This window comes from Wyeomyia smithii, chromosome 3 (genome assembly GCF_029784165.1).
Source record: "Wyeomyia smithii strain HCP4-BCI-WySm-NY-G18 chromosome 3, ASM2978416v1, whole genome shotgun sequence".
NCBI classification, from domain to species: domain Eukaryota; kingdom Metazoa; phylum Arthropoda; class Insecta; order Diptera; family Culicidae; genus Wyeomyia; species Wyeomyia smithii.
In genome coordinates, this window is record NC_073696.1 from 233,880,435 (window position 1) to 233,904,664 (window position 24,230).

At 41.0% G+C, this 24,230-nt stretch overlaps 1 protein-coding gene across 3 annotated transcripts in view; it reads right to left on the bottom strand.

The window, feature by feature from the left end:
- Positions 1–24,230, bottom strand: part of LOC129732354 (uncharacterized) — a 38,750-nt gene that overhangs the window by 11,526 nt on the left and 2,994 nt on the right. The window contains exon 1 of one of the 3 annotated variants that reach the window (XM_055693173.1): positions 21,797–21,986. The exons of 1 other annotated variant lie outside the window; for it this stretch is intronic. In XM_055693173.1, the coding sequence (XP_055549148.1) occupies positions 21,797–21,805 (9 nt within the window). In that variant the 5' untranslated portion in view covers positions 21,806–21,986. Of the gene's footprint in view, positions 1–6,345; positions 7,516–21,796; positions 21,987–24,230 lie in introns of those variants that run through there. One more of the 3 variants, XM_055693170.1, reaches the window with a different exon arrangement.

The window sequence follows — 24,230 nt, forward strand, 5'->3', positions numbered from 1 at the left end:
TCTGTTTTATTGTGTTTTTATCACCACCCGAAAAGTCAGTTTTTTAAGACAAATTAAAAATAAATCCTCAAATATTTTTCAAATTTAACGATTTTGGCAGAAAAAAAGAGAAGAGAACCAAATCAATAATTTTTCAGCACGAAACATATTTTTCAACTGTTTTTAGCAATGAGTATTCCCAGCAAACCAGAGGTCGTATAAGGATGTTAATTCTAAGCCGCTCAAATTTGCATGTCAAGTTTGAAATTACATAAGATGCAACAATAAAATGGTTTATATCGTATAAAATTTGAATCCCATGAAACGCTATATTAGGTTGTATATGAAGTAATTTAACGTGTCATATAAAATTGTAAAATGCGTCATTCCTCTGAGTCGTATAGAATGCCATTTAAAGTTTCAAATGAGGCCATTTAAGATAGCCTGCGAAGTCGTACAAAATCGTAATCAATTTTTTTACAACGTACGTATATGGCCTCCAGATTTGTAAATATAGGCACGTTTCATGCATCTTATATGGTCATTTTGTACCAAATAGTGTTCACTTGGAAGAGTTGAATGCGAGTTCTATAAACCATAAGTAAACAATATTTCTACACCTTTTTTGGCATACGGAATTCTTTCAAGCATGATACATTTTATTTTCTAAAACTTTAGAATCCACGTAAAATTGTCCTCATATAATACAGAAAAAAGTACTAACAACAAAAAAGAACATATTTTTATGCAAAAATCCAATGGGTCTCGAGCAGGGATGTTACGGATGTGATTTTTCAGACATCCGCAGATGCGGATGCGGATGCGGATATGTGATTACGGATGCAGATGTTGATGCGGATGTCAATTTTCATGCGGATGCGGATGTTTCGCATTTGCGGATGCGGATAGCCGTAGCATCCCTTGTGTTATATTTTGCTTTTTTCACATAACCATGCCCCTCCTCAGTGCAAAAGTTATTTGGGCGAGCAGTAAATACACCAAGGAAAATTTTTCTGCAATATTTTATGAAGCGATATTTTTTTTCAATATCCGCATGGTATGATGCGGATGCGGATGCGGATATGTGATTACGGATGCCGATGTTGATGCGGATGTCAATTTTCATGCGGATGTTCCGCATTTGCGGATGCGTATGCAGATATCCGTTACATCCCTAGTCTCGAGGTACAATGCTTGTTTAACATGTCAGTTGTCATAGGTTCGATTCCTGGCTCGGGAGAGACTGTAAGTATCATTAGGATCGTAGCGCTAGCCCCGCAAATGTGTTGTACATTGAACAGTTGGTTGCGAAGTCTGTGTATAATAAACAAAAGTAGGTACAAGTTCCCCATCGGAATGTAGCACAAAATGATGCAAAAAAAAGTCAAATCGGCTTGGTGCGATACTATTGCTTGTCCCATGCTGGGACTCCCAGCATGTTTTTCTTCGAGACATTAGTTCTAATAACATCCTGACAGCAGATCGTTAAATCGTATGATAAAGGAGACTGTTACGAACTTTTCGATGAAGCTTTACCTTCGAGACATCAAATTATTCTAGACTCATGGGAGCAAACATTAGTTGATCTACTGGGACGGGGAGATTCTATCAATTTTTTGCTGCTGATTTAGAGCCTAGGCTTTGGTTGGTGTCTGTGCCAGACAAGCTGATTGCTGACACATGACTGGTTCATTTGTCGTGGAAATTCAACCTTGGAAAGTTCAATCAATTTTCACTGCTGAACAATGAGGTTGTAATGATCACAAAATAGTCCATCATTTTGTTAATCCAACGACCTTTTAGAATATTTCTTCCCGACGTTATCTTGCATAAAAACCGTTTTTTATTGCTCCGAAGTTGTGAACAAAATTATTTTTCTGGTGACCTTTCTCCAGTATCCATAAGCTAGCAATTCAATGCAAATGGCACACCGGGTGGCTTCGTGCCGGTGAATACGGGGGCTTCGTGCCCGTACTAGGATTGGGCGATCTTCAAGGAAAGATCGATCTTGAGAATCGATTCATTCAAACGGTCCTTGGATCGATACACCCAAAAGATCGGAGCTGCGGAATCGATCTCAACTGGATCGATTTTTTATAGCACTTTTTTGCGGCGCTGTGAAATTCATACTAACTGATTGGAACTAAAGTTTATAATGTTATAGCACCGTCCGTGGTTATAATGCACAGGAGATAGAATAGATTGTTTTATCAAGTTCGAAAGGTTGTTGAAGAAATATACCTAAAAGTTTACATCATTTGAAAACTTTGGTTATGTGTTTGTTAGCGTGTCGGAACATCATTCAAAATACATTGCAGAATCATACGTCAAAATATCACACTTTTTCTCTATTGTGTGTGGAATGTGATACAGGATAGCAATGATTATGAGATGGTCGGTGTGCGACCAGTCCGAACCAAGCCCCATTTTTTCGAAAATTAAGTCACTGACGAGGCGGGTAAAATGTTGTATTAGGGATCGCAAGTGAAACTTGGCTGCTGACAACTGAGTCGAACAGTTTCGCAGGCGAGCTATTTGTCCAAAACCCAGCCGACTCGCCATCTGTAATACCAAAATTGGTCAGGCGAGTAACTCGCCGCTTGCCTCGTTTTCTGTGATACGCCAGTAAAAAGTCGAATTTCGCTCGTTGGGTTATGTTTAGTTGAGTTACGTTTTAGTTGGGCTCCCGCTCGTTGGGCTATAGCCCAACTGAATCGAAGCCAAACATCATTTCTGATAACGTTGATTTTCGTTTGAGGGGTTTGTGGATGCATTTTAACGCAGAAAGTAGAATTTATTCAAATAAAAACAAATGAAGCTGAGTATAAATGTAAACAAACAATATTTTAATCAATTGTTGGAAAAACAATATAAGTTTTCTGGCGTAATAATGCAATGTAGAGCTATGCGTATTTTTGAAAGTATTTGAGAACACGTTATTATTGAGCACTCATTTTTGGCTTCAAATGTGTGATGTGTGGCTTAAATGAGCCAATTTCGAATTTGGCCCTATGCTGCACTTTTCGTATTTCTTTGCAAATTTGACCTTGTGCATGGCATCAAACGAAGCTCTATTAATATGGAAAACATTGAAGAAAATCCAAAAAAGTAGGAGAGAAATTAGTACAAGCAACATCATTCTCAACGAAGGGTTTTGAACTTTTGCGGTTTGTCAACCAACTCAACGGTTTTATAGAACTTTTCTGCGTTCCCAGTTGTAGTCCTAACAACAAGAAACAATCGGTGTGCTCTTTGATCGATTTGCAACTTTGACAGCTCAGCCCGACGACTGAAAGTTTTTCACTAGATGAGCTGCGGGTTCAGTGCAACTAGCGAAATTCGCTTGTATAACAAAAATTTCCTAGAACTTTGAGCGCCGATTACTCGAAATAATGTTTTTGGAGCTTGGTTCGATTTGAATGCACGCCGATCATATCATATTTGCTAGTTCGTCACCAGTTGCATTCCCAGCCAACAATTTTGTGGTTTTACAGCTTAATAATCTATTATTCAGTGGATTTCGGCTGAACTATAGCTTAACAAGCCGTTATCCAACAAAATTGTTTGTTGGGTTTATTTGCAGGAATGGAATGGACTATAAGGAGGCATAATAATGTCATAATCACACGCAACCATTCAAAATCCGATAAAACAACGAAACACGATCACTGACAATGACTCGAAATTGGATCTAAAAAAATTGCTGCATGCTGAAACATAAATTACATTTTTAAAAGATCGAAAAGATCAAATCGGAAAGTAAACGATCTTTTCGATTTTTGCAGGGCTGAAAAATCGATCAAAAAAATCGAAGATCGGAGCGGAAAAGATCGATTCTCTTTAGATCGATCCAAGATCGCCCAATCCTAGCCCGTACCGTGCACTCGCACACCACCGCCTAATTAACTTGTGTGTGAGAATACAAACCTGTACTCCCCGGTCGGGCAGATAAAACGCACGTGGTTGTTTTCGTCTCCGGTTTCAAACTTGTAGTCAAGAATATACCAGAGGCTGTTGACGTATGCATGCTGGAAAAAAATTGAAAGGAAACCTGTTTCTGCGCTCTTTTGCGTACGTCGACGGTGACTTAGCTCCGATTTTGGTCGAGTTTAACCTATGAAAGCAAATGACGCAACGTTAAGCACCGGACTGCCTGCCTGGAGCACTGCAACAAGATCGATGAATGTCAAATCGGTTCGAGCCGGAGATAAATGGGTCAACACGGTATTTGTCATCGTGTAACTGTCGTGGTACCGCCGGTTGCACGGACAGGTCGGTTAAAGCCAAACAAAATTGGGAACGCGCTAAACTGTCACCGCCGGATCGCCTGAGTGGCATACGAAAACAGCGATCGGTAACGGGACTTAAATACTTTCATTAATTTGCGCTTGCTTTGAGATGTATGGAAGTGTTTTGATTACCTGTATTTTATAATTTATGTTTAGCAAACAATTTTTTCCTCTGTATTGTCGATTTGGTACTATTCACTTTTAGAATTTTGCTGAAAACAAAAACAATACGCATTCCTGCTGAATAGAATGTAAAAGGAAGCAAAAAACACGAGTAACTTATTCAAGTAGAGGGAAAGCTGTTTGACAACTTCGGAAAACTGGAGGGAGTGAATAGCAAAAGTTGCAATGAACCATAATGTCAGCGAAATATATACCCACACCTAATCATCCATTGTTCAAGGGCGGGTTTTATTTTAATACATTGTACAGGATGTGTACAAAAACTAATGCAATCGTTTGTTAAAGATATACTACAAGTATTGAAGAAATTTTTGATAAAATTGTCATTTCCCTGTTATTTAATCATTTGTCAATGTTTACTTATAAAAATGTTTTTTTTGCAATATACAGAACGAAAATTTTACGCGAATTTCGGAATTTACGCACTACATTTTCCCCGCGTGAAACTTTAATGTATCCTATCAAAATTCATAGAGTTTAAATTGGCACTTAACAACTTTTGACTTTTCTGATATTTTATGTAGCAAAAACTGATTATTCAGTGGAACTAAAAAGGTGTATTAAAAGAAACTATGAATTTTTGTTCATGACCAAATGGCAAAACTATATTAAATTAATATTGCATTTATATTGCATATATGTTCCCATCTTTCAGTTTGTGTATACAAAATTTTGGCCCAGGTTCAGTAGTTCTTTTCTTTGTAAGATTTAGACCACTGCGATCATTATGTTCAATAGTTCACAATTTTTTAAAAGCAGTTTTCAAAACAATTATTTATTTAAGCCAATTTATGTTTGAGTAAAACATCATGGATACTGAAACACGTTACTTTTCTGCGGTCTAAACTGACTAGCTCCAAAACTGACTTACGAATTAACCGGTGTCATAAAGCTGCGTAGGTAATTGAAACTAATTATAATCTATTTGCGTTCAGTTGAACATCGGTTTAATTATTCGCAGAGAAAGCACTTAAAAATTGTTATACGTAGTTGGTTCCATTTTATTTAGGATTATTATCGAGAAATGGCAGTCGTTTTTCTACTTCGCAGTAAAAGTACATTAGCAAAAGTAACAGTTCGTTTCATCAGTAAAAAGTAGTTTGAAATTCCATGAAATTATGCACTTTTTAAAAATGCGTTATTTGATCCAGAAAACACCGCTAGATAAAATGCAATAAAAAACGCAAAGGTTGCTATTATGATTCTTTGGGGCCATGTTTTAACCTGTTTGTAAAAAAAAAACAGGGAACGACACGGCTTTTTGCACACACGACACTTAATTACTGGTTGATGAACTGTTCTGCCTATTTTAATTCCCCCTGCAGGCATGGCCTTGAGGGTCAGCCAGCACTGGCTATTCTTCAGCTATGCTATAAACACGCACAGGTAGACATTATCAGCGGTTTGATGGTTGGTAATGTGTGTGTGTGTGTGTGTTTGCAAGTGCATGCAAGAGTTTTGTGCTGCTGTCTCGTACGGGCAGTAATTTGGCGCCCCATTTGGGTTACATTAATTGCAAAAATGAGTATTTGCTTGCGTTTCAGACTCGAGAAGCGACGAAAACTCTTGGGATATTTTTATAAGTAATGTAGACTATTTTAAGCGTTGAACAACTTATGTATGTATGTATGTAAAGAAATGAAAAGGTGGTGTTCTAGACGAACATGCTCTACTATCAGGACATCAAAATGTTCTTAACTTATGGAAGTAAACATTAGTTGAAATGTTGGGATGAGGAAGTTTTGTCGAAATGGAAAACGTCATAGTAAAATTACGAAACATACTTTAGCAAAAAGTCTTACACCAGGAAAAACAATCTCTTAAGTGATCGAATCTATTTCATTGGTGTATGGACATTATAAACCAAAAAAAAAAACTAATCAAAAATACATACATTGAGCAGGAAATCACTCATGAGGCTCTCCATAGCTGATTTCTGCTAGCCCCTAATAATTCAGTTTCCGTAAGCCGAATCTTTGCGCTTTCTTATGCAGCACACACTGTTGCCTCTCGTTTACAGTGAATGATTCAGATTAGACTTTTCCTTGAGCTATTCACCATCACCACCTTTTATGATGCTCTATGCTGGTGCACTGCGGTGCGGCCAGTATGCCAGTATTGCTTACGTCGATCATACACACGCTGTGTAAATGTTTGAGCAGATTGCGGCGACCAACGACGGGTACGAGGTTGCTCTTCTTGATATGCCGGTGGTGTTCTTTCTCTCGATGAGCACTATCGCAGTTTTACGCCGATTGGCGTATGGTTTTTCCGCTGCCCGGGGTACGGGGAAAACAAAATTGTTCATTCACTCCGAACGGTTACTATTCAACTGTACCGCCAACACTGCAGCAGCAGTTGGTTAATATCTGCTGGTCTCGGTTCGACACGCTTCGAGGGAACATTTTCATTCGTTTTGGACACACCGCACCAACTCCCAAAAAATAAACGCTCGAAATCAAAATCACAAACTTTTACTCTGAAGGTGAAATAACTCCTACTGCCTTAAGACTCTTGCGGCAGCTCAAGTTGTGTGTGCCTCCTCCTCGCTGCTGCCACGCTTGATAGCGGTCGAAAATTATTTAACGTGGCAATTATTTTATTCCTTCATCCACTGATTACATGAACTTTACGAGAGCGGTTCACTTTTTTTTGTTATAACTTGAACCACTTTTGCAGCACTACAAGCTACACCTGTTGATAAGCGTTACACTAAAATATATAACTTTCAACTGAACTGCACAAAGTGCAACTGCACTCAGCAACACGCACGAATAGGTATTACACAGCGCTATGAATATAGATCAAAAACTAGCTGCCATGTGTCGGTCGGTCGTCTAGCATACCGCAATTTCCGATCGGAAGTAATTGGTGTGATTTCGATATATACTGTGCAGCAGTATGGCTACGTTGCGATTGTCCCGAACGCGGTCTCTAACATTCAACACTGAACTTAGGTGAGAAAACCCCGGGGAAACCCACTGGCGTTCGAAGCGACCCGGTACACCGTTAGCGCAGACACAGACCGCAAGCAGCTCAACTCGACTGGACGACGTTCACTAGGAAACTAAGTCACCTTCCGCCGAGTGAAGCAAGGCAAACCGCCACACTAAGTCCCATGGTAGCAAAGCCATGTGCAGGCCGCCTTTCTCTGTGTGTCGGTAGTTTCTTATTCGCGTGTCGCGCCGCATACAATGATAAAGAAAGCTTCATGTGATGGGAGTGAATTCTTAAATGGAACCAGGCAGCTCGGAATGGGAGCTGGAGTGGAGATAAAGATGATTGAAGCAATACACCCAAAACATAGGCGCTAATCGTGAACTTGCAGTACAGTACATGTTGTTGTTAAATGAACTTGGTAACAAGAAAACTAGGTGGCACTATTTAAGTTGTCCAGCTTTGCTTTGCTAGAGAAACTATTTGTTAATGTGTAAAATTGAGATTTTTTATGATTTAATTTTTACTGTTTTAGCTCGATATTATTATTACTGAAATAAAAAAAAAACATTAACACAAAGTTTTCAGTTCAGCTTTCCAATGTCAAAATTATATAAAACTGTGTTTTAATTTAATTTTTTTTTGAGGCATCCATTATGTTAAGAGGTTTAATATGAACTCACGACGGTTCTGAATTTTAAATTCTAAACTCTAGATTTATCCTAATTATTTTCCGGTTTATGTCTGTTTTTTGCAACCTCTTTTCAAAATATAAAGATGGTGCTTACGACCTTGATTCAGAATAGTGATCGACATCAGAACGGGTAGAAACAGTCCAAACGGAAAGTACGCATTTTTCAGAATGGGGTACCTTCGGGTATTTCTCTCTAGAAGCTAAAAACTCTGGCTTATCGATGACAGTGAAATTGATCATAATGATCAAAATTTCTATAGATTCGTATTCATATAGATTTGAAAATGACTGAACTGCTCGGTGAGAAAATTTGTATGTAAGGGTTTTTAAGGCCGGGGAAGGTTCTTATGATAGTTTGAGATCCCTCCCTCTTCTGGGCTCCCATACAAAAAAGCAAATCCTGTGTGCTACATTCCAATTTGGAACCTGACCTTCTGTTTGTTATACACAGACTTCGCAGCCAACTGTTCAGTCTACAGGACAATTGCGTGGCTAGCGCTACGATCCTACTGACACTAACAGTCTCTCTCGAGTCAAGACTCAAACCTACGACGTCTGGCTTGTTAGGCCAGCATCGTACCTCGAGGCCAGCTGGGGAGGCTCTCATGCAAACGAAACGCAAATTTCTGCATAACTCCAGAACTAATCAAGCAAATGAAGCCAAATTTGGCATATGGATGTTTTTAAAAGCGCCGGACAACATTCCCGCAAAAAGGTGTTTGTCTCGAATCCGGCCGGTACAAGACGCGGAGGTGCACAACGACCTAGGTGGTTAGACCAAGGGAAGAAAGATCTTGGAAGTGTGGGGTTCTCAAGAAACTGGAGACAAACTGCTATGGACCGAGGACGTTGGCGTAACATTGTGACGCAGGTGAAATCCTGAGGGATGTTTCACCAGGAAAGTAAGTATGTTTTTGAAGCAAGAATTTTTTATGGTAGTTTGACCATAAAAACTAAACAAATGGAACCTAAATTAATTCGATACCCCTCTCACTTTTGAAAAGGAAGAGTTCTTATACAAATAAAACACAAACTGTTACCTAAATCTAGAACTAATCAAGTAAATGGAACAAAAATTGACATGTGGAGGTTTTCGGGGGCAAAAAATATTTCTCTGAAATGGCAGGCTATCATGCAGATGAAACATAAATTTCTACAAAACTCAAGAACCCCTTCCCCCTTGCGACTTTAACCACGTGGTCTTTTCATTTTTTTCTTCACATATATGGTCTTTTCATTTGTCAAGTGCTAAAAATTCGCTTATATTTTTCACATTTTTATTATTAAACTTTTAGTACATTCTATATTTCTAAAATGCAAAAGCCTCAGTCTTGACTTGGTAGCAACAATAAATTATAAGTCAGGAAAAAAGATCACGTGGTCATTTCGTTTACCCCCCCCCCCGTGTGTGTGGTCTTTCATGGTCTTTTGACAAACCCCTCCCCTCGTCCCCCTCTTTATGACCACGTGGTTTAAGAACGGTCCCTTAGATGTGCTAGTGGCCGATCAAATAAACAAAAAAAAACAAATAAACAATGTACAATTCTGGGTTAGTCAGCGTGTTGTCTGCATGTTCAAAAATGAACATAAAATCGGGAAAATTATCCACGACGAATGTTTTACTATTTCATTGTATGTTCTGATATATATTTTCGATCGACAATTAGTTTCACTGCAGCTGATGTGTGTGAATCGGTTGAGAAGCGAAATATTACTTACAAAGCAGAAACCACAATTATAAATCACTTTTGGCATTCAAGATCATTAAGTCTATAAAATAGTCAAAATTCACCACAAAAGTTATGTAAAAACATCAATATCTCAGCACCCCGATGAGCTATCAAAGATCTTTTTTTGTGTCAATTTTCGTTTTGAATCCCGCTTTGCAGCAAAATGTCAGTTCTTGATTACAAATTTTTGTTAACGAAATGACCACGTGGTCTTTTTTCCTGACTTATAATTTATTGTTGCCACCAAGTCAAGAATCTTTTTTAACATCGTTTTTTTGGGCCAGCCTATCTTGATGAATTTCATTACAAAAAAATGAAAATAGCCAAAATCTGGACTGACCCACAATTACACACCGCAAAATGTTACATTACTACAATTATGGGTCACCTCACTTATTGCATCAAGCAGAATTATTGCTTTTAGTGACATTTTTAACTTTAAATCATTTCAATCGTTTAAATATTGTTACAAGTGAGTTATAAAAAATACCCCTGCTAACGAAAATTGTTCAGTTTCGTAGGAATAGACGTATTTGCGGAAAAATGGCCCATATTTGTAGCTGACCCATAATTGTGGAGGCACTGTATAACAATCAACGATACTTTGAGACAAATTTTATGTCAGCTAGTCTTATAATAAAAAATTCTAATGTTTCACAAGTCTTAAAGGGTATCCCGCATCACCGGAAAAAGGCTGTAGAAAATTACTCATTGGCTATTTTGTCTTGAAAATTCAGAGAGAAGTAGTTTGGAGTGTATTGTTTACACTGTATTTTTATCGTTGTTTTTCAAAAATTGGAAAACATGCCGTTACCCGAAAAGTATCGTCGCGAATTGATTTTGGGTAAGTAATCGTAAACGCTCTCATCGGGATCTTAAAACAACTCGAAATCGTGCAGTAACGGTGAGTCGTGTGATTAAACGTTACTACGAAACTCTGAGCATCGAATAGCGGGAGAAATGCGGTCAGAATGAATGTGCTATTAGTGATCTCAATGCGCCGGTCAGGGATGTGGCCGAAAAATTGAATCTGTCCGAGTCTTTCGGTAGGAACGTTACAGGCCCGGAAACTGTACAGTGTATACCCAGATCAGAGATACCAGATGTGCAGATTTATCTAAAAAACGTAGGTTTTTAGGGTCCATGTGCAGACTTTTATTGATTCGCGGATGTTTGTAGTTTTTCATAGTTTCTACTGTTTTTTTTGTCAGAGTCTCCTTTTATTTGCGCAGAATATCTAAAGACGTGTGCAGATTTTTGCAGATGCGTGAGCTAAAGTTTTTCGATTCACGGATTGATGTTCTTCGAATTTCAACCAGGTTTTTCCGGTTTTTCGAGCAGTTACAGACATTCTGGCAAAAACAACTGGCATCTCTGACAGAGACCTCATTGTTTCATCATGGCAAGCGATCTGCTCATGTGGCAAAAAAGTGTTTCTTTCATGACTACCGGGATGTAAACGGGAGATTCACCTCAAGGAGTACCGGAACTAAGGCCTATCGAAAAATACTGCGCTGATATCAAGCAGACACTACGAAAGCATTCGAAGGGGAGTGAATGTTGGTAGACTGAGAGAAAATCTATGCGTGAGAGTGATTCTACGTAGATTCGAACTCTTGATCAATCGCTAGTCAAAGCGAAATCTGTAATGTGTGGTGCAAATCGGGAGAAGAGCTGCAGGAGGTGATTTGAACCACGGAGGAGGCAACATTATGGTGTGGGGGCTTTCTGTGAGGTAGAATGGATAGCCTGGTCAAAATCGACGGAATCATGACGGCGAAGTTGTACTGCAACATCCTGTGTGAAAATTTCGAAGTTCCAAACCTCAAGACGGGCCCTGAAGATTGTTGCGTGTTTCGGCAGAATAACGATCTCAAGCTCACAGCAGCATCAAACCGATGAAATAGTCCCCGCAAAGCCCGGACCCCAGCTCCATTGGAAATTTGTGAGCCATTCTCGATTCTAGGGTTGACAAAACTGATGTCACCAACAAAAACAATTATTTAGATTTTGTAAAAATTTGATCTTTATTTAAAAAAATCGTCTTCTCGAAAAATGTCCTCATGCAAAATGTGAACTCAATCGGAATTTGGAAACACGTGCCTCAAAGCACTCAGTTTCATTTTATTGACCGATAAAAGAATGCACAGGTATTAAGTAATTTATAAAATTGTTGATATTAATTTTTGATAGAAACACGTCTAGTTTGTAGCAACTATTAGAGTGAAGTGAAGTTTATTAAAAAATCAAATTCATAGCTTACTACTAACATTCCCCCTTAAGCATGAATTTTAGTAACTCCTCAAGCTTTCATGGCATCCAGAAACTTTTGTCCAGTAATCGGTTTTGTCAGAACATCAGCCTCGATGTGTTTGCTGCGGGGTGAATACCCAATTTCCTTTTCAGCTAGGCATATTGCACTGCGATTGTCGCAGTTTATTTGAACAGGTTGATGAACTCCGAATATTTCGCTCCGGAATCCTCGCCACCACAACGCTTCTTGTGCTGCAGCAGACATTGCCATATATTCTGCTTCAGTCGTAGAGAGCGCAACGGTTGGTTGTTTGCGACAGCTCCACGACACCGATCCACCAGCAAACTGGAATACATAACCAGTGATCGATCGTCTTGATTCGGGGTCGTTGCCCCAATCCGCATCGCTGAACCCTTCGAATTCTCTGTCATTTTGCTTCACGTAAACCAGTTTCATCAGCTTCGTTCCTTTCAGATAACGCAAGATTCTCTTTGCTGCCGTCCAGTGCGCTTCCCCCGGATTACTGCTGAAGCTACTCACGGAGTTTACAGCATAAGCGATGTCGGGACGAGTGCACTGTGCCAGGAACTGCAGGCCACCCACTAATTTACGGAACGGAACCAATGCCATACGCTGCTTCTCACATTCGTCCTTCAGGCTCATTTCCTTCGACAATCGTTGATTGCCGTCCACGGGCGTCGCCACTGGGTTGCAGTCAATCATTTTAAAACGTTTGAGTAGTTCATCAATGTAACGCTGTTGATCCAGCATTACTGCATCTTCAGCACGTGTGATCCGCATGCCCAAAATTTGTTCCGCTTCCCCAAAATCCTTCATGTGAAACTTCGCCATCAATTTTTTTTTTCACGAATTCCACCCATCTCGGCTGGTTGGAGAACATCAGAAAATCGTCAACGTAAACAGCAACAATAATAATGCCATCATCACCGACTTTGTAGTACACGCACGGATCGAAACTCGAGCGTTTCAAGCCGATCCGCTGCAATTTCGCATCAAGCTTGGCATTCCAGACCCGACTGGCCTGCTTTAGACCGTAAAGCGCCTTTCGTAAACGACAAACCTTTTTGGAATCCTTTTTGTCCACAAAACCTTCGGGTTGTTCCATATAAATTTCCTCGTCTGTCAAGTTGCCCTGAAGAAAAGCCGTCACTGCATCCATTTGGTAGATGCTAAGGTTCATTCGTGCAGCTAGGGCCAGCAGATAGCGAATACTGGCATATCTGACGACTGGAGAATACGTCTCATTGTAGTCGACACCCTTTATCTGAGAGAAGCCCTTAATTACAAGCCGAGCTTTATAGCGCTGCACCGATCCGTCGGCATTTGTCTTCAACTTGTAAACCCATTTGCATTTCAGCGCCTTTCGTCCCGGAGGAAGTTTAGTTAGCTCCCAGGTTTTGTTGCTCTTCAAGGACTCGAACTCTTCTACCATCGCTTTCTGCCACGACTGTCCGTCGCCGCAGCCTATTGCCTCTTTAAATGACTGGGGTTCGTCGATTTCCTGTGGGCACGTAATGTTTTGAGGAAGAATACTGCAAGTCATCTCATAATCAGTATACTTGCCTGGAAGTGTGCGCTCCCTGCCACTGCGCCTGACCACATTGTGTGGATCCTCTTTTTGCAAAGGGAGCGCTGGTGATGGAGAAGACATCGTTACCACAGTATCGTTTGCGCTGCCATAGTCGGTTTCACATTCGGTATCACCATACGTGCTGTCGAGATCCGACTCGTCTTTGGTTTCGTGATTGTTTCTGTTTGGTGTATCGGACGGAGGATTAATCACTTTTTGATCGACTGGACCACAGCTCTCTAACTGTATTCAATCCTCAACCAACTCGGCTGATTCGTTCAGAATCGGTGTTTCTGCTACCTCACTCAGGAAAACGACATCTCGGCTAACAATAACCTTCTTGGTCCTTGGAACATAAACTCGAAATCCTTTCGCTTGAACCGCATATCCGACAAAAATCCCTGATTCGGATTTTACATCCCATTTTTGCCTTTTGACTTTAGGCACATGACACATTACCTTTGCGCCAAATACTCGCAGCTCAGAAAGATCTGGTTGCTTGCCACCGAATGCTTCTTCTGGAGTCACAGTTAACCCCTTCGTCGGAGATCGGTTGATCAAAAATACAGCAGTCGCAACAGCTTCCGCCCAAAAAGCTTTGTCCATCTTAGCATCGAATAGCAGGCATCGCGCTTTTTCAACCACGGTTCGATTCATCCGCTCAGCGAGACCGTTTTGCTCCGGGTTGTAAGGAACCGTCATTTCGTGATGAATTCCTGAACTTCGCAAAAACCGTTCCGTTTCTTGGTTCACGTATTCTAAGCCGTTGTCCGTCCGTAGTCGCTTGATATGTTTTTCGGTTTGATTCTCAGCATAAGCTTTGAAATCCTTAAAACAGTCCAGCACCTGCTTCTTTGACTTGAGGAAGTAGACAAACACCTTCCTACTAGCATCGTCGATGAACGTCAAAAAATATCTGCTTCCGCCTATCGATACGTTCTCCATCGGCCCACATAAATCCGAATGCACTAATTCAAGGATTTCACTTGCTCTAGTGCCCTTATTCTTAAATGGCTGAGGATTCTGCTTCCCTTGTAGACATACAGTACACGTGGGAATGACTGCATCCCGGAATCGAATGCCACTAGCCATTTCACGTAGCTGCTTTAGGCTCTGTTGATGCAGATGACCCATTCGCCGGTGCCAAAGAACCATGTCATCTGCTTTCTTTGCCGCACACGAAACTTGCTGATTGGCCAAGCACAACTTGTAGAGGCCACCTTCCTCCCTGCCAACAGCGACTAGTTCGTTTAATTTCGATCGAACTTCACAAGCGCCCTTCATGAAGACTACACGATATCCGCTGTTACAAATTTTGCTCACCGACATTAAATTGAGCGCTAAGTCTGGAATGCATAGGACATTAGCCATCATCAAATCGCACGAACAACCTTGCACATCTGCTACGAGGTTCACTGTTCCGGTTGCAACAACCGGAGATTCCGCATTGTTCGCTACGTTGATATGCTGCACCACCTCTTTGGCACAGTTCAAAATGGCCTTGTTGTGGCACATGTGAGACGTTGCCCCCGAGTCAAAAATCCATTCCTCGTTCGCGCCAGACGACGCTTCACGGGCACTGAATGCAGCATGCTTGCCTGATGATTTCTTCTCCTTTTTGTCATTGGCCTCTCGCTTCTGACACTCCGACGCAAAATGCCCCAAACGCTTACATTTGAAGCACTTTATTGCGGCTTTCTCTTTCTGCTTTGTCTTAGGATGACTGTAGAATGCACCGTCACCGGAACTGGACTTTGTTACACTACTCATCTTCACGTCCTGGAGGATTTTGGCCTTAACTGCATCCGCGGTAATCTTGATCCCAGACGCCTCGAGGCCCATAATCATAGGCTCGTACATATCCGGTAGGCCCATCAGAAGAAGACTCGCCAACCACGTATCGTCGACCTTGAAGCCAACTTCAGAGAGCTTATGACTGGTCGACATCAGCTGACTTACGTACTCCTCCACAGAACTGCATTCAGACAGCCGGATACTGGTCAGTTTTCGCAATAAACCAATCCGTCTGGTCATCCCGTCATCCTGGAATGCGTTTTTCAAATTCTTCCATGCCACTTTTGCCGTTTCTGCACTTTGAACCAGACTGTAGTTTGCTGGCTCGATGCTGAGGCAGATGGTGGCAAGTGCTCGAAGGTAACTACCATCCGCCGGATCGTCTTCATCCCGTGTAACAGCGTCCCAAGTTCCTTCTCGAATCAGGAGCATCTTGGTTGCAAACGCCCACGAGGTGTAATTTTCCCGTCCACGAAGACGTTCCGTCGCTGGTAACGTAATTCCACCCGCCGCAGGAAACCTGGAACCAGACCTTCCTCTGTCCTGTCCTCGATTAGCATTTCTGTTATTACCAACATCATCTTCAATTCCATTCAGCGACATTTTTGAAAATTATCTTGAGTTTCTTCAACTTCTCACAGCGAATAAGAAAAAAATTTTCGCTCTTGTTACTTCAGTTGCTACGCAGATATAGGTCACTATGGAGCTAGCGTTGCTGTGCCCATAACCTGATAGAAACACGTCTAGTTTGTAGCAACTATTAGAGTGAAGTGAAGTTTATTAAAAAATCAAATTCATAGCTTACTACTAACATTCCCCCTTAAGCATGAATTTTAGTAACTCCTCAAGCTTTCATGGCATCCAGAAACTTTTGTCCAGTAATCGGTTTTGTCAGAACATCAGCCTCGATGTGTTTGCTGCGGGGTGAATACCCAATTTCCTTTTCAGCTAGGCATATTGCACTGCGATTGTCGCAGTTTATTTGAACAGGTTGATGAACTCCGAATATTTCGCTCCGGAATCCTCGCCACCACAACGCTTCTTGTGCTGCAGCAGACATTGCCATATATTCTGCTTCAGTCGTAGAGAGCGCAACGGTTGGTTGTTTGCGACAGCTCCACGACACCGATCCACCAGCAAACTGGAATACATAACCAGTGATCGATCGTCTTGATTCGGGGTCGTTGCCCCAATCCGCATCGCTGAACCCTTCGAATTCTCTGTCATTTTGCTTCACGTAAACCAGTTTCATCAGCTTCGTTCCTTTCAGATAACGCAAGATTCTCTTTGCTGCCGTCCAGTGCGCTTCCCCCGGATTACTGCTGAAGCTACTCACGGAGTTTACAGCATAAGCGATGTCGGGACGAGTGCACTGTGCCAGGAACTGCAGGCCACCCACTAATTTACGGAACGGAACCAATGCCATACGCTGCTTCTCACATTCGTCCTTCAGGCTCATTTCCTTCGACAATCGTTGATTGCCGTCCACGGGCGTCGCCACTGGGTTGCAGTCAATCATTTTAAAACGTTTGAGTAGTTCATCAATGTAACGCTGTTGATCCAGCATTACTGCATCTTCAGCACGTGTGATCCGCATGCCCAAAATTTGTTCCGCTTCCCCAAAATCCTTCATGTGAAACTTCGCCATCAATTGTCTTTTCACGAATTCCACCCATCTCGGCTGGTTGGAGAACATCAGAAAATCGTCAACGTAAACAGCAACAATAATAATGCCATCATCACCGACTTTGTAGTACACGCACGGATCGAAACTCGAGCGTTTCAAGCCGATCCGCTGCAATTTCGCATCAAGCTTGGCATTCCAGACCCGACTGGCCTGCTTTAGACCGTAAAGCGCCTTTCGTAAACGACAAACCTTTTTGGAATCCTTTTTGTCCACAAAACCTTCGGGTTGTTCCATATAAATTTCCTCGTCTGTCAAGTTGCCCTGAAGAAAAGCCGTCACTGCATCCATTTGGTAGATGCTAAGGTTCATTCGTGCAGCTAGGGCCAGCAGATAGCGAATACTGGCATATCTGACGACTGGAGAATACGTCTCATTGTAGTCGACACCCTTTATCTGAGAGAAGCCCTTAATTACAAGCCGAGCTTTATAGCGCTGCACCGATCCGTCGGCATTTGTCTTCAACTTGTAAACCCATTTGCATTTCAGCGCCTTTCGTCCCGGAGGAAGTTTAGTTAGCTCCCAGGTTTTGTTGCTCTTCAAGGACTCGAACTCTTCTACCATCGCTTTCTGCCACGACTGTCCGTCGCCGCAGCCTATTGCCTCTTTAAATGACTGGGGTTCGTCGATTTCCTGTGGGCACGTAATGTTTTGAGGAAGAATACTGCAAGTCATCTCATAATCAGTATACTTGCCTGGAAGTGTGCGCTCCCTGCCACTGCGCCTGACCACATTGTGTGGATCCTCTTTTTGCAAAGGGAGCGCTGGTGATGGAGAAGACATCGTTACCACAGTATCGTTTGCGCTGCCATAGTCGGTTTCACATTCGGTATCACCATACGTGCTGTCGAGATCCGACTCGTCTTTGGTTTCGTGATTGTTTCTGTTTGGTGTATCGGACGGAGGATTAATCACTTTTTGATCGACTGGACCACAGCTCTCTAACTGTATCCAATCCTCAACCAACTCGGCTGATTCGTTCAGAATCGGTGTTTCTGCTACCTCACTCAGGAAAACGACATCTCGGCTTACAATAACCTTCTTGGTCCTTGGAACATAAACTCGAAATCCTTTCGCTTGAACCGCATATCCGACAAAAATCCCTGATTCGGATTTTACATCCCATTTCAGCCTTTTGACTTTAGGCACATGACACATTACCTTTGCGCCAAATACTCGCAGCTCAGAAAGATCTGGTTGCTTGCCACCGAATGCTTCTTCTGGAGTCACAGTTAACCCCTTCGTCGGAGATCGGTTGATCAAAAATACAGCAGTCGCAACAGCTTCCGCCCAAAAAGCTTTGTCCATCTTAGCATCGAATAGCAGGCATCGCGCTTTTTCAACCACGGTTCGATTCATTCGCTCAGCGAGACCGTTTTGCTCCGGGTTGTAAGGAACCGTCATTTCGTGATGAATTCCTGAACTTCGCAAAAACCGTTCCATTTCTTGGTTCACGTATTCTAAGCCGTTGTCCGTCCGTAGTCGCTTGATATGTTTTTCGGTTTGATTCTCAGCATAAGCTTTGAAATCCTTAAAACAGTCCAGCACCTGCTTCTTTGACTTGAGGAAGTAGACAAACACCTTCCTACTAGCATCGTCGATGAACGTCAAAAAATATCTGCTTCCGCCTATCGATACGTTCTCCATCGGCCCACATAAATCCGAATGCACTAATTCAAGGATTTCACTTGCTCTAGTGCCCTTATTCTTAAATGGCTGACGATTCTGCTTCCCTTGTAGACATACAGTACACGTGGGAATGACTGCATCCCGGAATCGAATGCCACTAGCCATTTCACGTAGCTGCTTTAGGCTCTGTTGATGCAGATGACCCATTCGCCGGTGCCAAAGAACCATGTCGTCTGCTTTCTTTGCCGCACACGAAACTTGCTGATTGGCCAAGCACAACTTGTAGAGGCCACCTTCCTCCCTGCCAACAGCGACTAGTTCGTTGAATTTCGATCGAACTTCACAAGCGCCCTTCATGAAGACTACACGATATCCGCTGTTACAAATTTTGCTCACCGACATTAAATTGAGCGCTAAGTCTGGAATGCATAGGACATTAGCCATCATCAAATCGCACGAACAACCTTGCACATCTGCTACGAGGTTCACTGTTCCGGTTGCAACAACCAAAGATTCCGCCTGTTCGCTACGTTGATATGCTGCACCACCTCTTTGGCACAATTCAAAATGGCCTTGTTGTGGCACATGTGAGACGTTGCCCCCGAGTCAAAAATCCATTCCTCGTTCGCGCCAGACGACGCTTCACGGGCACTGAATGCAGCATGCTTGCCTGATGATTTCTTCTCCTTTTTGTCATTGGCCTCTCGCTTCTGACACTCCGACGCAAAATGCCCCAAACGCTTACATTTGAAGCACTTTATTGCGGCTTTCTCTTTCTGCTTTGTCTTAGGATGACTGTAGAATGCACCGTCACCGGAACTGGACTTTGTTACACTACTCATCTTCACGTCCTGGAGGATTTTGGCCTTAACTGCATCCGCGGTAATCTTGATCCCAAACGCCTCGAGACCCATAATCATAGGCTCGTACATATCCGGTAGGCCCATCAGAAGAAGACTCGCCAACCACGTATCGTCGACCTTGAAGCCAACTTCAGAGAGCTTATGACTGGTCGACATCAGCTGACTTACGTACTCCTCCACAGAACTGCATTCAGACAGCCGGATACTGGTCAGTTTTCGCAATAAACCAATCCGTCTGGTCATCCCGTCATCCTGGAATGCGTTTTTCAAATTCTTCCATGCCACTTTTGCCGTTTCTGCACTTTGAACCAGACTGTAGTTTACTGGCTCGATGCTGAGGCAGATGGTGGCAAGTGCTCGAAGGGAACTATCATCCGCCGGATCGTCTTCATCCCGTGTAACAGCGTCCCAAGTTCCTTCTCGAATCAGGAGCATCTTGGTTGCAAACGCCCACGAGGTGTAATTTTCCCGTCCACGAAGACGTTCCGTCGCTGGTAACGTAATTCCACCCGCCGCAGAAAACCTGGAACCAGACCTTCCTCTGTCCTGTCCTCGATTAGCATTTCTGTTATTACCAACATCATCTTCAATTCCATTCAGCGACATTTTTGAAAATTATCTTGAGTTTCTTCAACTTCTCACAGCGAATAAGAAAAAAATTTTCGCTCTTGTTACTTCAGTTGCTACGCAGATATAGGTCACTATGGAGCTAGCGTTGCTGTGCCCATAACCTGATAGAAACACGTCTAGTTTGTAGCAACTATTAGAGTGAAGTGAAGTTTATTAAAAAATCAAATTCATAGCTTACTACTAACAATTTTAATGGAGCCAAATGTTTTAGAAATGCACAAAAACTCGAGATCTGGTATTATCTCAAATAAATGTTTTTTTTTTCGAATTGAAACTTGGAACTTAGAAATTCCAAAGCTAGGGCCAATGGAACGTATGGCAAACATTTGATCTTCGAATTTCGTTTAGTGGTAAGGTTCAAAAGTTTCAGCTCAATCGGATTTTGGGAATTTTTTGTGTACCAAATGTCTTAAAAATCCAAAAAATAATGTCAAAATTTAGTGTCATCCAGAAAAATTGGAAAAAATCGAATTTCTGGGGCATAGAAAACTTTGATCTTGAAAACTTTCTCGTCTCAGAAAGACGAAAGTTTTAAGCCCTACTCCTAAACGTAATTCGAAAAGTCAACCCAAACCATCGTTTGGGTCATAAATTTGTTTTAAATATCCTATTATTCATGTCTGATTATAGGGTGATTTTTTTTACAAATTCAATCTGTTTTCTGTTCAACACATTCCAGTAACAGGTAACCCAAATCAAAAACAAGCAGTCACACAAAGTAATGAATGTTTCGTTAATAAAAATGGCGTTCGTGCATGTTAACACTGTTAGCATAATCTGTTGAGATAGTTAACGGAATCAACTGACTCTTGCTCAGCTCAGTCAAAACTATTTTCATGAATTTCCTGTAGGAACCGGAAAATAAAACACCTCTAATGACCAAAACATGAAACAGTCGCCGTACAGGTAGATTGCAATGCAAAACACTTGTGAGCTACAAACGGTTAAGCGTATTAAAAACACATCATCGTCGCCAGACGTAGATGCCGACTGCTTTTTTGTCCTATAATGTTAAATAAAACTCCTCATTTATAACACAATTTTTGTAGACACTTGTACAGCATCATTTTCGAAATCGTTTGTTATGTGGGGCTTGTCTCTGGAATAGCTACGGTTATCACTTGTGTTCATAGCAATGTCGTAAGAGCACATGTTCCTGTGAGTGCAGAAACTTAATCATCCACGAACGATGTTGTTATCGTTACCTTATCAAAGAAACATTGTTTCTACTAACCTTGGATAGGCCATATATTATTATCTGATAATATGGCAATACTGGAGTGGAATTTTTCGATAACAAGTTGAAACTTTTAGCTTACAAGTTAAATTTTGAGTTGTTATAGACTAAAAACAGTTTTTTTTAACAAGCTAATACTGTTGCCGATCCAGTGTCAAATGTTTGTACTTGCAAAGAATAACGTATCCATATAACGATTCTTCATCAGAACTATACCATAACTAATGATTGAATGTTATAGGTTGGCTGTTGAAACACAAAAAAAAACAGTTGTTCCCCGTCACACCGCGTAAAATACTTACAGGATCCATTCTCTCGTCAAATATTGATAAAACGATAGCTGCTGTATCAGTGCCACATGTCAACTATCTGTGTCATGTTCTTCATATCTTGTATGAATTACACACTTTTAAAAACTGAAACTAGTACATCACACATGCAACATTGGCCCACATTACACATTACATTCAACACCATTTATTTATTGTCAATGTTTAATAGCGTTCCAACTGCATTACGATGTACCGCACAACACACAACCTGACGGACCAAAGCTAAATTGCGTCACGCAGGTAGAACGTACCGGTTTAAACTGGTCGAAGCGCTTGGCTTGGGCTAAACGCAAGCATTCTGTGCTAGGTTCCCGTGGAGATTTCAATGGCTCCCAACGGATTTGAGTTCAAAGCTCTTCCAAAATGGTGCTGAATTACTATGGTCATCATCGCTATGTGCTAGAAGTGATGAAGGAAAAATGAAAGAAAAAAAGAAGGAAAGGGGAGAAATTCTTGTAAACTTCGCTACTCATACGGACACACGTGACTTCCTCAAAGTAGAAAGAAAAATTGAACGCTATAATTTAATCAGCGGATTACTTCATGTTGCTTCAATAAAAACATGCTAGATTCTATCTGCACCTTCTTTTTGGGCAGTTCGCTGAGCCTATTTCGGAACATCACTCTATGTATTCGATAAACTTTAGAACAGTGTTTACGTTCTCAATATCGAGAGGCTTATGTACAAAACCGAACCTGTTGAAGTTCACAAACAGCCTAAGCCGATAGTATTAATCAGCTATAGAATGAAAACTGAACCTTCCACCCTTTGCGCGATTGTGTGTATGTATAATTGTGAATAGGTAATTTTCCTTGGGGCTTCGACGTTGAACACGCTAACGTAACGTCAATTAATTCTCGTTCTGATGGTTGCATCAAAATCATTGACCAGAACAGTTCGTACAGTGTGTTACTTTATTTTTGATGAAATATAATTAGACATCTTTTAATTGAGATTTCGAATCGTATTATTGGGGTTCTTGTTTTTGTGTTTAACTGTTTTATTTTATTTCAACAATAAATTATTCCATTTTTGAATAAATCCTTTCAAAAAAATACGATGAAGAGCCTATTTTAAACCGACTCACTGTAACGATCAACTAATTTGGTATTTGGTGCGAAAAGCCTCCAAAGTTACAATCATAGTGAAATAGATAATAAGTCATATCGTTTGGAATAGAAGATGACCTTCAATTCAATGAATTGTTCGTAGTCCTCATAAAATGGATTGTTTTGGTTATGAATCCTGCAATATAGGCCTTCAACTCATTCTAATTTTCGCTGTTCTGGGAAGCTTAGTAGGAGTTAGCAATTTTATATGACAACCAACTAGATTAAATCACTATCATTCTAGGGACATTTTGACATTCTTTAAATTTTAGCCGGTTCTGTCATTTTCGATAACTTTGAAACCATTGAATTCGAGTATCTTCGATTTGAACGGAGCTTTGCAGACGGCTTAGCAAACTGAGTATTTTTGGCGGCGGTTGAATTCTTCAGCTTCAGAAGACAAAGTCTAAAAACAAGTTGCAGAAACCTAACAATAGTATGAAGCGTTAAATCGATAAAACAAAAAGTTTACGGGTTTGGTAGAATTTTAATACATAATTGAAAAATCTCCCGAAAAAAAAAAATTCAATTGAAAAAATGGTATAAACTCAACGAAAAATATAATAAAATTTTGCTATTCAACTTTTTATTTTGCTAAAATAACTTTTTAAATGTACAAACATATAAAAATTCCACCATAGTTTCTGATATCGTTTTTTCCAGTATATACCTTTTTTATTCATTCCATCGGATTAATGATCTATTAGAACAGCCAAGGCCTGGGAGTTCAATTGCTATTTTTTCAGGAAAAATAAAGCAAGTTCATCTGGTTCAAACTTTCAGAGTCGTCTGGATCCTTAAAATAGTAAACTCAAATCAAAAGACTCACTATACCTACTCTACCCCGAAACGGGAACGGGAAGGATCTAGCTCTTATAGATCTTGCCCTAGTCCCCTGGCTTGTTACCATCCAATCCTATCTGAGAAAGAATCGTCGACTGTTGAGTCAACAAACTTCTTATCACCCAGAAGCCAACTGATAACGTACTCGCACGTACCGGATGACTGTTGTTTGGTTTACATTAGAACCGAATGCCAATTTAATAAAAACTAAGGAAAAATGTGGTACTCCTTTCAGTTTGATGACTTATTTCCAAAAAAAAAAAATGAAAACAAAAAATTGAATGATGTTTGTATGAAGACGTTCAGAAAGGTAAAAATTGAATTAGAAAAAAAAAATCAAGATTCTTCCGTTTCTAATAATTTCGCGATACTTTTACCTCATGTTCCCCTACTAGGGTTCATTATCAGAAGCTCAGACCGTCCGGTTTAGACAAAGATGTGTCTCTATTCA